Source organism: Eschrichtius robustus, chromosome 21 (genome assembly GCF_028021215.1).
Source record: "Eschrichtius robustus isolate mEscRob2 chromosome 21, mEscRob2.pri, whole genome shotgun sequence".
Lineage (NCBI taxonomy): Eukaryota > Metazoa > Chordata > Mammalia > Artiodactyla > Eschrichtiidae > Eschrichtius > Eschrichtius robustus.
This window is the reverse complement of record NC_090844.1, coordinates 35,756,262-35,772,042: the sequence shown is the minus strand read 5'-3', so window position 1 is coordinate 35,772,042 and position 15,781 is coordinate 35,756,262. Positions and strand designations below refer to the sequence as shown.

The window sequence follows — 15,781 nt, the reverse complement described above, 5'->3', positions numbered from 1 at the left end:
TTATTTCCCCTTTTTCTTTTCTTTTTTTTTTTTTTTCAATAGTAGCATTCTAATGGATGTGAAGTGGTATTTTATTGTGGTTTTGATTTGTATTTCCCTAATGATTAGTGATGTTGGGCATCTTTTCATGTGTTTATTGGCCATTTGTATATCTTTGGAGAAATGTCTATTCAAGTCCCGTGCCCATTTTTGAATCAGGTTGTTTGATTTTGTTGTTAAGTTGTAGATGCTCTTTATAAATACTGGATATCAATCCCTTATCAGATATATGATATGTAAATATCTTCTGCCATTCCATGGTTGCCTTTTCACTGTTGATAGTATCCTTTGATGCACAAAAGTTTTTAATTTTAATGAAGTCCAATTTGTCTATCTTTTCTTTTGTTTTCTGTGCTTTGGTGTCATGTCCAAGAAATCATTGTTAAATCCATTATCATGAAGTGTTCCCTTCTGAGACTTATAGTGTTAGCTCTTGGATCCATTTTGAGTTAACTTTTATATACAGGGTCCAACTTATTTTTTACATGTTGCTATCCAGTTTTCCCAACATCACTTGTTGAAAACACTGTACTTTCCCCATTGAATGGTCATGGCACCCTTGTCTAAAACCAGTTGGCCTTATATGTGAGAGTTTATTTCTGGGTTCTCCATTCTATTCCTTCAGTCTATTTCTCTGTCTTTATGACTCAGTATCATATTGTTTTGATTACTACAGCTTTGTAGTAAGTTTTGAAATTGAGTATGTGAGACCATATAAATTTTAGATGTTTTTTTCTATCTGCAAAAAACACCATTGGGATTTTGATGAAAATTGCATGGAATCTGTAGATTGCTTTCGGGTGTTATTGACATATTAACAGTAGTAAGTCTTCCAGTGAACAGGAACAGCCTACCCTGTTCCTTCATGAACAGGGCACTCACTGTGCATTTGATGTGTATTTTCCTGATGACTAATGATATTGAGCATCTTTTCATGTCCTTATTGGCTATTTGTATATCTTCCTTGGAGAAATGTCTATTCAGATCCTCTGCTCATTTGTTTTCTATGCCCATTGTTTTTTGTTTGCTTGTTTGTTTTTTTGATGCTTGTTTTTAAAGTTTATTGACAACTGTTTGGTCCCAACACACAAAACAACACTTGAACCACAGAAAAAGTGTTCAAACAAAGTAGACAGTTAAGAAAAACATCTCTTCCCCCAAGCTCAATCCAAACAGTGCAAGATGGGAAATGGGGTTTTGGTGATAACTTTTGTCTTTTTTTAAACAGATAAAGCTAATCTGGTATATCTTTCCACCCAGAAATAAAGAATTGCACTGTTTTAATTCTCATACATCATTTTGTCACATCATTCAATTAAGCCTCTAGATTAAAAAAAATGGATAGCAATTGGACTGGCCATTGTGGAGTACATTATGAACACAACGAGCTTCGCTGTATTCTCACATCTTCAAACAGCAATTCTTGGAGTCACACACGCGTCCCAGGCTGACTGGTGACTCCAGTGAACGATTCAACCACACCTACATCACAGCACACAACTCTAGTCTTTTCTTTGTCTGTTGCCCAAAGAAGCTGCTCTTTGAGGCTCTTCCTAGTGACTTGTAATGGTGCCTCTTACATCTTTAAAGTCCACATTCTTTACCTTCAAGCAAGACTAAAGTACCTGTCCAGTTTTCCCAGCACCGCTTATTGAAGAGGCTGTTTTTTTTCCATTGTATTCTCTTTCCTCCTTTATCAAAGATAAGGTGACCATATGTGTGTGGGTTTATCTCTGGGCTTTCTATCCTGTTCCATTGATCTGTATTTCTGTTTCTGTGCCAGTACCATACTGTCTTGATTACTGTAGATTTGCAGTATAGTCTGAAGTCTGGGAGCTTGATTTCTCCAGCTCCGTTTTTCTTTCTCAAGATTGCTTTGGCTATTCGGGGTCTTTTGTGTTTCCATACAAATCATGCAATTTTTTGTTCTAGTTCTGTGAAAAATGCCATTGGTAGTTTTACAGGGATTGCATTGAATGTGTAGATTGCTTTGGAGGTTATAGTCATTTTCACAATGTTGATTCTTCCAATCCAAGAACATGGTATATCTCTCCATCTGTTTGTATCATCTTTAATTTCTTTCATCAGTGTTTTATAGTTTTCTGCATACAGGTTTTTTGTCTCCTTAGGTAGGTTTATTACTGGGTATTTTATTTTTGTTGCAATGGTAAATGGGAGTGTTCCCTTAATTTCTCTTTCAGATTTTTCATCATTAGTGTATAGGAATGCAAGAGATTTCTGTGCTTTAATTTTGTACCCTGCTACTCTACCAAATTCATTGATTAGCTCTAGTAGTTTTCTGGTAGCATCTTTAGGATTGTCTATGTAAAAAGTATCATGACATCTGCAAACAGTGACAGTTTTACTTCTTCTTTTCCAATTTGGATTCCTTTTTTTTCTTTTTCTTCTCTGATTGCTGTGGCTAAAACTTCCAAAACGATGTTGAATAATAGTGGTGAGAGTGGGCAACCTTGTCTTGTTTCTGATCTTAGAGGAAATGGTTTCATTTTTTCACCATTGAGAACAATGTTGGCTGTGGGTTTGTCATATATGGCCTTTATTATGTTGAGGTAGTTTCCCTCTATGCCTACTTTCTGGAGAGTTTTTATCATAAATGGGTGTTGAATTTTATCAAAAGCTTTTTCTGCATTTATTGAGATTATCATATGGTTTTTATCCTTCAGTTTGTTAATATGGTGTATCACATTGATTGATTTGTGTATATTGATGAATCCTTGCATTCCTGGGATAAACCCCACTTGATCATGGTATATGATCCTTTTAATGTACTGTTGGATTCTGTTTGCCAGTTTTGTTGAGGATTTTTGCATCTATGTTCATGAGAGATATTGGCCTTTAGTTTTCTTTTTTTGTGACCTCTTTGTCTGGTTTTGGTGTCAGGGTGATGGTGGCCTCGTAGAATGAGTTTGGGAGTGTTCCTCCCTCTGCTATATTGTGGAAGAGTTTGAGAAGGATAGGTGTTAGCTCTTCTCTAAATGTTTGATAGAATTTGCCTGTGAAGCCATCTGGTCCTGGGCTTTTGTTTGTTGGAAGATTTTTAATCACAGTTTCATTTTCAGTGTTTGCGATTGGTCTGTTTATATTTTCTATTTCTTCCTGGTTCAGTCTCGGAAGGTCGTGCTTTTCTAAGAATTTGTCCATTTCTTCCAGGTTGTCCATTTCATTGGCATGTAGTTGCTTGTAGTAATCTCTCATGATCCTTTGTATTTCTGCAGTGTCAGTTGTTACTTCTGCTTTTTCATTTCTAATTCTGTTGATTTGAGTCTTCTCCCTTTTTTTCTTGAGTCTGGCTAATGGTTTATCAATTTTGTTTATCTTCTCAAAGGACCAGCTTTTAGTTTTATTGATCTTTGCTATTGTTTTCTTCATTTATTTCTGATCTGATCTTTATGATTTCTTTCTTTCTGCTAACTTTGGGGTTTTTTTGTTCTTCTTTCTCTAATTGCTTTAGGTGTAAGGTTAAGTTGTTTATTTGAGATTTTTCTTGTTTCTTGAGGTAGGGTTGTATTGCTATAAACTTCCGTCTTAGAACTGCTTTTGCTGCCTCCCATAGGTTTTGCATCGTCGTGTTTTCATTGTCATTTATTTCTAGATATTTTTTGATTTCCTCTTTGATTTCTTCAGTGATCTCCTGGTTATTTAGTATCATATTGTTTAGCCTCCATGTGTTTGTATTTCTTACAGTTTTTTTTCCTGTAATTAATATCTAGTCTCATAGCGTTGTGGTTGGAAAAGATACTTGATAGTATTTCAGTTTTCTTAAATTTGCCAAGGTTTGATTTGTGACCCAAGATATGGTCTGTCCTGGAGAATGTTACATGAGCACTTGAGAAGAAAGTGTACTCTGTTGTTTTTGGATGGAATGTCCTATAAATGTCAATTAAGTCCATCTTGTTTAATGTGTCATTTAAAGCTTGTGTTTCCTTATTTATTTTCATTTTGCATGATCTGTCCATTGGTGAAAGTGGAGTGTTAATGTCCCCTACTATTCACCGCACGTTCGTGGAGAACCTGATGCTAAACCATTCATAAACCACCTGCTTCTGGGTCAGGGTTTCGTATGTAACAGAGCAACTCCCTCGGTGCAATCTATTGAAAGTCAGCCCTTGACACAAGGGTTTGTCGAAAGATAATAAAAAAAAAAATTTAAAGTCCCCTACTATGATGGTGTTACTGTCAATTTCCCCTTTTATGGCATCGAGGTGCTCCTCTGTTGGGTGCATAAATATTTACAATTGTTATATCTTCTTCTTGGATTGATCCCTTGATCATTATGTAGTGTCCTTCTTTGTCTCTTGTAATAATCTTTACTTTAAGGTCTATTTTGTCTTATATGAGAGTTGTTACTCTAGCTTTCTTTTGATTTCCATTTGCATGGAATATCTTTTTCCATCCCCTCAATTTCAGTCTGTATGTGTCCCTAGGTCTAAAGTGGGTCTCTTGTAGACAGCATATATATGGGGTCTTGTTTTTGTATCCATTCAGCCAGTCTATGTCTTTTGGTTGGAGCATTTAATCCATTTACATTTAAGGTAATTATCGATATGTATGTTCCTATTACCATTTTCTTAATTGTTTTGGGTTTGTTTTGGTAGGTCTTTTCCTTCTCTTGTGTTTCCTGCCTAGAGAAGTTTCTTTAGCCTTTGTTGTAAAGCTGGTTTGGTGGTTCTGAATTCTCTTAGCTTTTGCTTGTCTGTAAAGGTTTTAATTTCTCTGTTGAATCTGAATGAGATCCTTGCTGGGTAGAGTAATGTTGGTTGTAGGTTTTTCCCTTTCATCACTTTAAATGTGTGCTGCCACTCCCTTCTGGCATGCAGAGTTTCTGCTGAAAAATCAGCTATTAACCTTATGGGGATTCCCTGTATGTTATTTGTTGCTTTTCCCTCACTGCTTTTAATATTTTTTCATTGTATTTAATTTTTCATAGTTTGATTAATATGTGTCTTGGCGTGTTTCTCTTTTGGTTTATCCTGTATGGGACTCTCTGTGCTTCCTGGACTTGATTGACTATTTCCTTTCCCATGTTAGGGAAGTTTTCTACTATAATCTCTTCAAATATTTTCTCAGACCCTCTCTTTCTCTCTTCTTCTTCTGGGACCCCTACAATTCGAATGTTGGTGCGTTTAATGTTGTCCCAGAGGTCTCTGAGAATGTCCTCGATTCCTTTCATTCTTTTTTCTTTATTCTGCTCCCTGGCAGTTATTTCCACCATTTTATCTTCCAGCTCACTTATCCGTTCTTCTGCCTCAGTTATTCTGTTATTGATCCCTTCTAGAGTATTTTTAGTTTCAGTAATTTTGTTGTTCATCATTGTTGGTTTGCTCTTTAGTTCTCCTAGATCCTTGTTAAATGTTTCTTGTGTTTTCTCCATTCTGTTTCTGAGATTTTGGATCATTTTTACTATCATTACTCTGAATTCTTTTTCAGGTAGGTTGCCTGTTTCATCTTCATTTATTTGGTCTTGTAGGTTTTTACCTTGCTCCTTTGTCTGGAACATATTTTTTTGTCGTTTCTTTTTTGTTTTTTTTGATGGGTGGTGCTGTATTCCTGTCTTACTGGTTGTTTGGCCTGAGGTGTCCAGTACTGGAGTTTGCAGGCAGTTGGATAGAGCTGGGTCTTGGTGCTGAGATGAGCACCTCTGGGAGGCTTCACTCCGATTGATATTCCATGCGGTCTGCAGTTCTCTGTTAGTCCAGTGGTTTGGACCTGGAGCTCCCACCACAGGAGCTCGGGCCCGACCTCTGGCCCAGGAACCAAGATCCCACAACCTTCGTGGCACAGTAAAAAAGAAAAAAAAAAAGGAAGAAAGAAAAGGAGGAGCAGTACAATATCAGAGAATAAAAAACAAAATAGAATTAGAAAGATAAAAATTATATTAGGAAAAATAAAACTATAATTGAAACAACTGCAACATGGTAAAATACAGCCACAACAGAAAAAAAGAAAAAAAAAAGGGGGGGTGGGAAACAAGCCAGAAGGTGAGAACAATAACAAAGTATAAAGAATAAAATAAAATTAGAAAAATAAAAGATTTTTTAGGAAAAATAAAAATACAAAAGGATCAACAACAATGAATCAACAAGGTAAAACAGGAAAATGTAAAAGAGGAAAAAAAAAAAGCCTTGGCTATGGGGGCGGGGTTTAGACGGGGGCTGGAACTTAGGCAGGGGCAGGGTTTTGGGTGGGGCGGGACCTAGGTGGGTGGGGGGGGGTGACATTTGAGCATGGGGCGGGGCCTAGGCAGTGAAATGCTCAAGTGTGAGCAGGGCCTCTGCTTAGGACCTGTGCAGAAGGGGAGCGGCAGCACGTGGAAAGGAGGGCCTCTGGGGTGTGGGGTTCCTGAGTTTGGAGGTAGCGACCTGAGTGAGGGTGTGTGGGTGGAGTTTAGGCCCAGTGCATTCGAGGGGGTCTCAGAGGGGGTCTCCGAATGTAGAGGTGGGGCCCTGGGTGGTTGTGTAGGGGTGGGGCTTGGGCTCCAAGGTCAGAGGATTAAGCCCAGGAGCCCAACAGGTTCCCCGGTGCCTAAGTGGACAGGGAAAGCACTAGCCCCATTCCCTTCTGTTCCTTCACACCCCTCCCCTGCCATCTCCCCCAGGGTCTCCCCCATTGACGCTGGGCCCCTAACCATGGGTGGGTCCCACTGGGTGTAGGAAGTCCTCCCCTCCCCCAGCCGCCCCTCAGGGGTGCCCGTCCTGTAGGTCCGGCCTATATTTTGCCCCCCCTTCCGTCCCTCCTACTCCCTCAGGACCCGCACAGCTGGAGAGGGCCTCGGTGGGCAGAGGATCAGGCCGGGGATCTCAGCAGGTTCCCGGAGGCCCACGTGGGCAGGGGAAACCTGGCCATGCTCCCTTTTGATCCTCTGCCCTCCCAATAGTCCCCCAATTTCCCCCTTCAGGTGTGGGATCCCTTCCTCTCCCCCAGCCACCCCTTAGGTGGGCCAGTCCCATCCCGCCTCCGCTTCTCCTCTCCCTTCACTTCCCCCAAGCCCCACATCCTACCTGGTTGCTGGGGGTCCCTCCCATCCCCTTAGGTGTCCGTGGTCCCCCTCCGGTGCCTGATAGGTGCCCTAGTTGTGAGGAGACACAAATTCGATGTCCTCCTAGTCTGCCATCTTGACTCCGCCCCCTCTTTGCCCATTGTTGAATCGAGTTGTTTGGTTTTTGTTGCTGTTGAGTAGGAGTTCTTTATATATTCTGTATACAAGTTCCTTATCAGATGTATGATTTGCAAATATTTTCTCCCATTCTCTGAGTTGTCTTTTTACTTTATTGACAGTGTCTTTTAAAAAACAAAAGTTTAAAATTTTGATGAAGCCCAATTTGACTATATTTTTCTTTTGTTAGTCATGCTTTTGAGTAACAAAGAATCCAAGGCCAAATCCAAGGTCATGAAGATGAACCCCTATGTTTTCTTCCAATAGTTTTATAGTTTTGACTCTTACATTAAAGTACTGAGTTAATTTTTGCATATGGTGTAAAGTAAGGGTCCAGCTTCACTCTTTTGCATATGCCTATCCAGTTGTCCCAGAACAACTTGTTGAAATGTCTACGATTCTTTGTATTCCTTTGACCCCTCCACCCATTGCAGTCTGACCTTTGCTACTATTACTGCCCTGAAACTGCTGTCACCAGGTCACTAATGGCTAAATTTAATGTGCAATTTTCAGTCCTTTCCTTTTTGAAATACCCCTTGACTGCTGTGGCTTCCCACCCCCTAGCTTTCTCCCACCCCTCTGGCTTCTTCCGCTCAGTCTCTGCCCACCCCCAGCTCCCGGTTTCCATTTTCAGCCCTACACACACTACCTGGGTAATCTCATCCACTTTCACGATTTCACTTGCCACCTAAGTACTGATTTTCCCCAAATACTTAACTCTCCTGACTTTTATATCAATGTTATTTGCAAATCATATATCTGATGCGTGATCGATATCCAGTATATATACAGAACTTCTACAACTCAGCAAAAAACCCACAAACCATCCAGTGAAATGAATAGACATTTCTCCAAAGAACATCTCAAACTCAGCATTTCCAAAATAACTCTTCTCTGCTTCAAATTTGCTGCTTTGTGTGTGCTACATCTGTACATGGCATGGGGATCCATGGCGATTTCCCAAGGGAGAAACTCAATTTATATAAAATAAAATGCAACCATTTAAAGTATTCATTTCAATGAGTTTTGATACATTGATATACTTGTGTCACCACCCCTACAGATAAAACACAATGAATTTCTATCTCTTCTGGAATTTCCTATGTGCCCCATCCCATTCAATCCTTTCTCCACTGCTGGCCCCAGGCAATGACTCTCTGCTTTATTCTTAGAAAGATTAGAATTTCTTTTCCAGAGTTTCATGTAGTTGGAATCATGCAGCATGGTATATACCTTTTTGAGTCTGTCTTCTTTCATTCAGTGTAATGTTTATGAGATCCATCCATGTTTATCCATTGCTTATATATATTTTGTTAAATTTACTTACGTATTCATTTTAAAAACTTACTGTAAATGCTATTTTAAAAATTTCAAAGTTCAATTTTGTTTATGTCTAGGTTATAAAAATACAATCTATTTTTGTATATTGACTTTGAACTTCGTGACCTTGCTAAATTCACTTTTAAGTTCTAGCAGCTTTTATTTTGTAGATTCCTTAAGATTTTACACATATATAATCATGTCATGTTTGAACAAAGCCAATTTATGTGCTTTTAATTTCTTTTTCTTGCCTTATTGCACTGACTGGGACCTCCAGGACAGTGTTGAGTAGAAGTGGTAAGGGCAGATATCCTTGCCTTGTTCTTGATTCTAGGCAAAAAATATGTCTTTCAAGTGTCATATTAGCTGTAAGTTTTTCATAGATGCCGTTTATCAGATTGAGGAAGTTGCCTTCTATTCCTATTTTGTCGAGAGTTGAATAGATGTTGAATTTTGTCCAATTTTATTTCTGCATGTGTTTGTCACATTGGAATCATATGACCTGCTTTGGCCAGTGGATGCCAGTCACAGGCATCTCTGCTGGGCAGGAGCCAGTGTAGGATTTGCTACATCATTTCTCCACGGCTGCAGTCATGGTAGAAGCTCCTGCTGAGACGAAGCACTGGACATGAATGTGAGCAAGACATGAACTTTTGCTGAAATAAGCCACAAGACTGGGTGTCTGTTTATTGTGCATTATAGCTTAAGAGAGAAGGTTCTTGCCCTCAGGACAAACTCTTTGCCTTCATGGATCTTACATTCTAGTGCAAGGGAAGCAGAAAAACAAATACACGTTATAATGTCAGGTAGAGATGAGTAGAATGAAGAAAACAAAGCAGATATAGCAGGACACAGGGATAGAGAATGTTTTAAATAGGGGTATTGGGGAAGAAGGTAACAGGTGAGCTGAGACCTGAGGTGAGAGGGGGTCTGTGAGGTGTCGGGGGAAGGGTGTTCTAGGTAGAGGGACCAGCCATGCTCAGCCCTAAGACAGGAATTCCAGATTCTTCTGGGCACGGAGGATTGTGACAGAGCTGGAAGAGCCATCCTCGAAAAGGAAGCAGAGAAGGGCACACCTACCCAAGGGGCCCTGTGGCCCATTCTGGGTTTGTGGGGACCAGAGAAGCTGTTGGACAGCAGATGTCTAGCTGGCGATGGTCTTGTCATACTACTTATACACCAGTGTCCCTCAACTCCTGGGATTTTGAACAGTGGGGCCGGGCAAGGAGGAAAAAAGGAGTCACTGAACTTCTTCCTGACCTTCAGGCACAGAGGTTTGTTTTCTCTGAGAAAACCCATGTGACTGACCTTTATTAGATAGTTCATGACCATGACTTTCCTGAACATTATCTCCACCCTAAAACTCTTCAACAGCTTTCTACTGTTCTTAAGAAGAAGCCTAAACTCAGCCCTATTGTCAGGCTCACCTCCTGGCTCCTCCTTCCCCTCACAGAATTCTGCTTCAGTCACACTGGGTCTCTTTCAGTTCCTGCACTGAGACGTGCTTTCTCTGAGCCTTTGCAAAGGCTGTTCCTTCTGTTACGAACGCTCTTCCTCCCTTCTCCTGGCTCACATCCCTCAGGACTCAGTTTAAATGTCAGTCCTCCTGGGAGGCTTCCCAGACTAGCTTAGGTGCTTCCATCAAATGCTATCTTAGCATCTTGTCCTTCTATGAACATAGCACTCACCACCCTGTATTGTAGCTTTACAAAGTTATCAAGTCATTCAATATAGAGAAGTACAAAAACTAATATAGAGAGCACGCATAAATCTATCACCCTACCTAAGCAATAACTTCGCTGGCTGAAGCCCACTGTGAAGCTGGCCCTCAACATTGTGCCTCCGCCCTATTCCCAACCACGGCTTAAATTCAGTGTTTAACTTTCCATATGTATCTTTATACTTTTATTACACATGCATATAAGCCTAAACAACATATCTGTTTTGCTTGGCTTTACCCTTTATGTATGATATTACAAAGATATTTCTGCAACTTGCGTTTCCCCCTCAGCCTTATTTTTGAGATTCATCCGCGTGGACACAGGTAAGTCTAGATCATTTCTACTGCTGTATGCATTACACCACAATTCATCCATTTTCTCCACTGATGGACATTTAGATCATTTACAGGTTTTTGCAGTTTCAAACCACTCTGCCTCAAGCATGACTGGATCTGCCCTTCATACGTATGATAGTTTCCCCGGGCGCAAAGCTAGGAGTGTAACCGCGGGGTCATCGTGCCTGCGCGCCTTTAACTTCATCCGGGACTGGCAACCAGCTCTTCCAAGTGGTGGTAACACACGGTGGCTTTTATGGCTTTTATGTCGCAACTCTCCCTCTGGATAGCAAACACCTTAGGGGCTGGGACTCAGAGCAGTGGACAGAGGACACTAACACCCGTTTGTATGGCGAATGGCTGGACGCAGGGATTCAGCGGAATGTCGCTCAGCGGGTGGCGAGGGACTGCGGAGCGGCGGCTCGGGGGCCTGCGGGGCCCTCTCTTCCCGACGCGACGCGTCTCTCCCAGGACAAAGAAAAACCAAAATCCTGCGCAGCTGCTCCGGGCGCGGTGACCTCCCCCTCCACCGGAAGACCTGCCCCGCTCCGCCCCCGCTCCGCCCTCGCGGTGGCTCGCGCACCGCCCCCGGGACCGAGAGCCGGGGGATGACGGGAGAGCGGCCGTTTGCGGCCGAGCAACGCGGGTCCCGGGAGCGCGGCGGCGGAGGCGGCGCTGGGGCAGCGGGCGGCATGAGCGGGGCGGCGGGCGCGGGCCGGGCGCTGGCCGCGCTGCTGCTGGCCGCGTCCGTGTTGAGCGCCGCACTGCTGGCCCCCGGCGGCTCCCCGACGCCAGGTGAGTGCGCCCTCCGGCCGGGCCCGCGGGGCGGCGACTGTCCCCTCCCCGTGGCGGCGCGCGGGACAGCTCGGGAGGAGTAGCGCCCGGAACTCGCGTGTCGTTTCCGCCGCGCTGTCGTGGCGGGGCCGGGTCTCGTGCAGGAGGCCGACCCGCGAGAGGACGCAGGAAGGCGGGAGCGGCGCTCCTCGGGCTTCAGGGCGTGCCTTTGACCCGGAGACCTGTCGCCCCTGAATGCAAAGCTGATCGGAGCCAGGCAGGCGCCCCCCTCCGTCCGCCGCACGGAGGGGTTGCGGGGGACCCGCCGGAGCCGCGGCCCGAGTGCGCAGCCCCGTGCGCGGCGGGACGGAGAGACCTGGTTGGCTGCGCTGGGCTCCGGGGTCACCGAGGCCCGGGCCAGGGGCGCAGCGGGAGCGCGCGGGAGGCGGCGGGCGCGGGAGCCGGCGGCCGAGACGCGGGGTCGGATCTCGAGCGAGCCTCCCCGGCCCGCTGGGTGGTTCCGCTTCCATGATGACGGGCGGAGCGCCGCGGTCGCGGTCTGCAGGGGGACCCCGGACGAGGTCGGCGGCCCGGGAGGGCTCGGCGGGGGCGGTGCGCATGTCCGGCAGGGAGGAGAGGAGAGCTGAACCTCGGCTCAGCGAGTGTTTCCCCAGCTTGTCTGGTCTCCGAGCTCGCCAGGGAAGTGAAAAAAAAAAAGGCAAATTCCAGGGCTTCCCGCTAGATCCTTTGGACGAGGACCCAGGGCCCTAGAAGATCTCAGTCCCAAGCCCCTCCCCAGGGGATGCTGTGGTCGGAGGTGGTGGGATCAGCGAAGGGCAGCAAACCCGGTTCGGTCAGTGTTGGGGAAGGTCTCCTTATCACCTGGGTAGCTGGGGGCCACTTGCCTCTGCTCCCTTCATCCCGTCACCTTTGTATCAGAACGCGGGGGTTTTGGTGTCAGCGTATGTGGTTCAAACTGCCCCTCCTCCTCAATCAAAATGTTGTAGGGAGAAGACAAAATCAATTTTGAAAAAGCATCTTAGCTGATTACGTTTAATACAGTGTCTCCCCCGCCCCCGAGCTCAGTCTCGTCACTCCCTCCCTTTTATAATCGAGGAACAGACCTCAAGGGGTTATATAATTTGCCCTGTCACAACTTGTCAGGGACAGATCCCGTACAACGCTCTATTTTTGTGCTTTAGCATCCGTTAATAATGATAATTATTGTAGGAAAAAGGTAAGTTTCTAAGCAGTGATTCTGTGTAGCGAGGGAGAACGTACTAGTAGCGTTCTGAAGCCATCCACTCCAGAACCTTCACGCAGCAGTGTTGCCAGGTCAGCCAGGCTTTTAGTGCCACCTGGAGGCCAACTTTGGGCGGGACAGATTCCTACTAAGAACTCCACCTTTATATGATTTATGGACTCAAGTTTACTTGAAAAGAAAAAAAAAAAAAGTTAAGTAGACTATGTCTTTGAAAATATGCTCAGCAAAGACACTTACGAGCAGGGGGCTAGAACCAGAAATTAAATATTTGGAAATGAAGTAAAAGCCTAATATGCGAGCAGTACAGTTACTTGGGCACTATTGAAACGTGACTTTGGTTGGTTTATTTCCTTACCAAGACATTGTAGACAGGAAGAGGGAATTGTCTGTTGTATGTAATGCTCCTTGAGGCTGCCCTGGTATTTCTTTTTTTTAAAAAAAAATATTTATTTGTTTATTTGGTTGTACTGGGCGAGTTGCAGCAGGCGAGCTCCTTAGTTGTGGCATGCAAACTCTTAGTTGCAGCATGCATGTGGGATCTGACCAGGGATCGAACCCCGGGCCCCCTGCATTGGGAGCACAGAGTCTTAACCGCTGCGCCACGAGGGAAGTCCCTGCCCTGGTATTTGTAAGTTCAGCTGTTGGCAGCTTTTTCTAGAAAATGAGCATCAGTTTCAATTTTGGCGTCATATTGGATGGCTTAGGAATTTCGTCCTTTGTGTTTGTGTGTGTGTGTGTGTGTGTGTGTGAGTGATACAGACTACAGACTCATTGGGTTTTTAAAAAATTTATTGTATTGAACTATAGCTGATTTATAATGTGTTAATTTCTGCTGTATGGCAAAATGATTCAGTTATACGTATATATACGTTCTTTTTCATATTCTTTTACATTGTGGTTTATCACAGGATACTGAATATAGTTCCCTGTGCTCTATAGTAGGACCTTGTTGCTTATCCATTCTATATATAATAGTTTGCATATGCTAATCCCACAGACTCATTGGTTTTTTTAAAAAATGATCAAATAATGCAAAAAGGTACAAAGGTGTCAGAATCCCCTGGCCTTACACTCACAGTGTCTGTTGCTGTTGTTTTGGGGAGGATAATAAGTGTTGATGAGGGTGTGGAGAAAAGGGAAACCTCCTACACTGTTGGTGGGAATGTAAATTGGTGCAGCCACTATGGAGAACAGTGTGTAGGTTCCTCAAAAAACTAAAAATAGAATTGCCATATGATCCCCAGTTCCACTCCTGGGTATATAACTGAAGAAAACGAACATTAATTCAAAAAGATACGTGCACCCAATGTTCATAGCAGCACTATTTACAATAGCCAAGATATGCAAGCAACCTAAGTGTCCATCAACAGATGAATGGATAAAGAAGATGTGGTACATATATACAACGGAATATTACTCAGCCATAAAAAAGACTGAAATAATGCCATTTGCAGCAACGTGGATGGAACTAGAGGGTATTAGGCTAAGTGAAATAAGTCAGAGAAAGGCAAATACTGTATGTTGTAATTTATATGTGGAATCTAAAAATAAAACGAATGAATATAACAAAACAGAAATAGACTCACAGATATAGAGAACAAACTAGTGGTTACCAGTGGGGAAAGGAAAGGGGGAGGGGCAAGAACAAGGGTAGAGGATTAAGAGATACAAACTACTATGTATAGAATAAATAAACTACAAGGATACATTGTATAGCATGAGGAATATGGCCAATATTTTATAGTAACTTTAAATGGAGTATAATCTATAAAGATTTTGAATCACTATGTAGTACACCTGAAACTAATATATTATCAGTTTAATATATTATCAGTTTAATATATTAAACTAATATAATATATTATAGCTAATAAATCAGCTATACCTCAATTTAAAAAATACAAAAAATAAATCATACTGGTTGGGCAGAGATTCTGATTTAATAGGTCTGGGGTGGAGCCAGGGCATTGGTATTTTTTTGTTTGGTTTTATTTTTAAATTATTTATTATTTATTTGTTTATGTTATTATTTTATTTATTTATTTATATTTTATTTTTGGCCGTGTTGGGTCTTTGTTGCTGCATGCGGGCTTTCTCTAGTTGCAGCGAGCGGGGGCTACTCTTCATTGCAATGTGCGGGCTTCTCATTGCGGTGGTTTCTCTTGTTGTGGAGCACGGACTCTAGGCACACGGGCTTCAGTAGTTGTGGCATGTGGGCTCAGTAGTTGTGGCTCCCGGGCTCTAGAGCGCAGACTCAGCAGTTGTGGCACACGGGCTTAGTTGCTTCGCGGCATGTGGGATCCTCCTGGACCAGGGCTTGAACCCATGTCCCCTGCATTGGCAGGCAGATTCTTAACCACTGCACCACGAGGGAAGTCTGGTTTTGTGTTTTTTTTTACCTTGCCAGGTAATTCTGATGTTCAGCTAGCATTAACCCTTAATACGACCTTATATAAAATAATATTGATGACAGTTAAGAGCTTTCACAGTCTGAAATTCACATGGAAAAATTAAGCATGAAACAAGAACCATATTCCACCCACCACTGAAGACTCATGGAAGTATGAATAAAAACAGTAGTTACTACAGCTCCGAAGGGATGATGCTTATAGAACAATTACGGAGGAAAAGGTCAACAGCTAGTGACTATAAATTTGCAAATGGAAGCTCTCAAACCTGAACAAGGGAAATGAAAAAGAGAAATACTTGAAAACATTATGACAAGTATGACAAAGGATTTAACATCACAGGGGCTAAGTGGTTAAATAAACATTCCAACATTTCACAGGAAAGGAAAGTACTGATAGTCAACATTTGGAAAACATGTTCAAACTTGATCATTGTTAGTTCAGAACTAAAATAATAAGGAGATTATATTTTCTATACATCAGGCCAAAAAGCAAGGGGAAAAAATTAAACTGGCCCAGCTGCTAGGGAACAGATCTGCTTAGTCTCAGGAGACTGGGAGCATAGAGGTTAGGTGCTGGCCAGAGTGGTGGGTCAGTCTGGTGGGTGACCTCTCCAGGCCTCCCATACCTCATCCGGAGGCTGGAGACACCAGCAGCTGTTTCACGAGGCTGTTGGGACCTGGAGCACAGTAAGTGTGTTTTCTGTGTCACCTGGGAGCCAATGAACACCACAGTCGTCTTTATAA

The 15,781-nt window shown here is 43.0% G+C and overlaps 1 protein-coding gene across 4 annotated transcripts in view; it reads left to right on the top strand.

Annotated features, from left to right (window-relative positions):
- The first annotated feature begins 11,168 nt into the window (after window positions 1-11,168).
- Window positions 11,169-15,781, top strand: part of HGSNAT (heparan-alpha-glucosaminide N-acetyltransferase) — a 47,103-nt gene continuing 42,490 nt past the window's right edge. For 3 of the 4 annotated variants that reach the window (XM_068532143.1, XM_068532144.1, XM_068532145.1), the window contains exon 1: window positions 11,169-11,384. In XM_068532143.1, the coding sequence (XP_068388244.1) occupies window positions 11,198-11,384 (187 nt within the window). In that variant the 5' untranslated portion in view covers window positions 11,169-11,197. Of the gene's footprint in view, window positions 11,385-11,515; window positions 11,945-15,781 lie in introns of those variants that run through there. The other variant, XM_068532146.1, reaches the window with a different exon arrangement.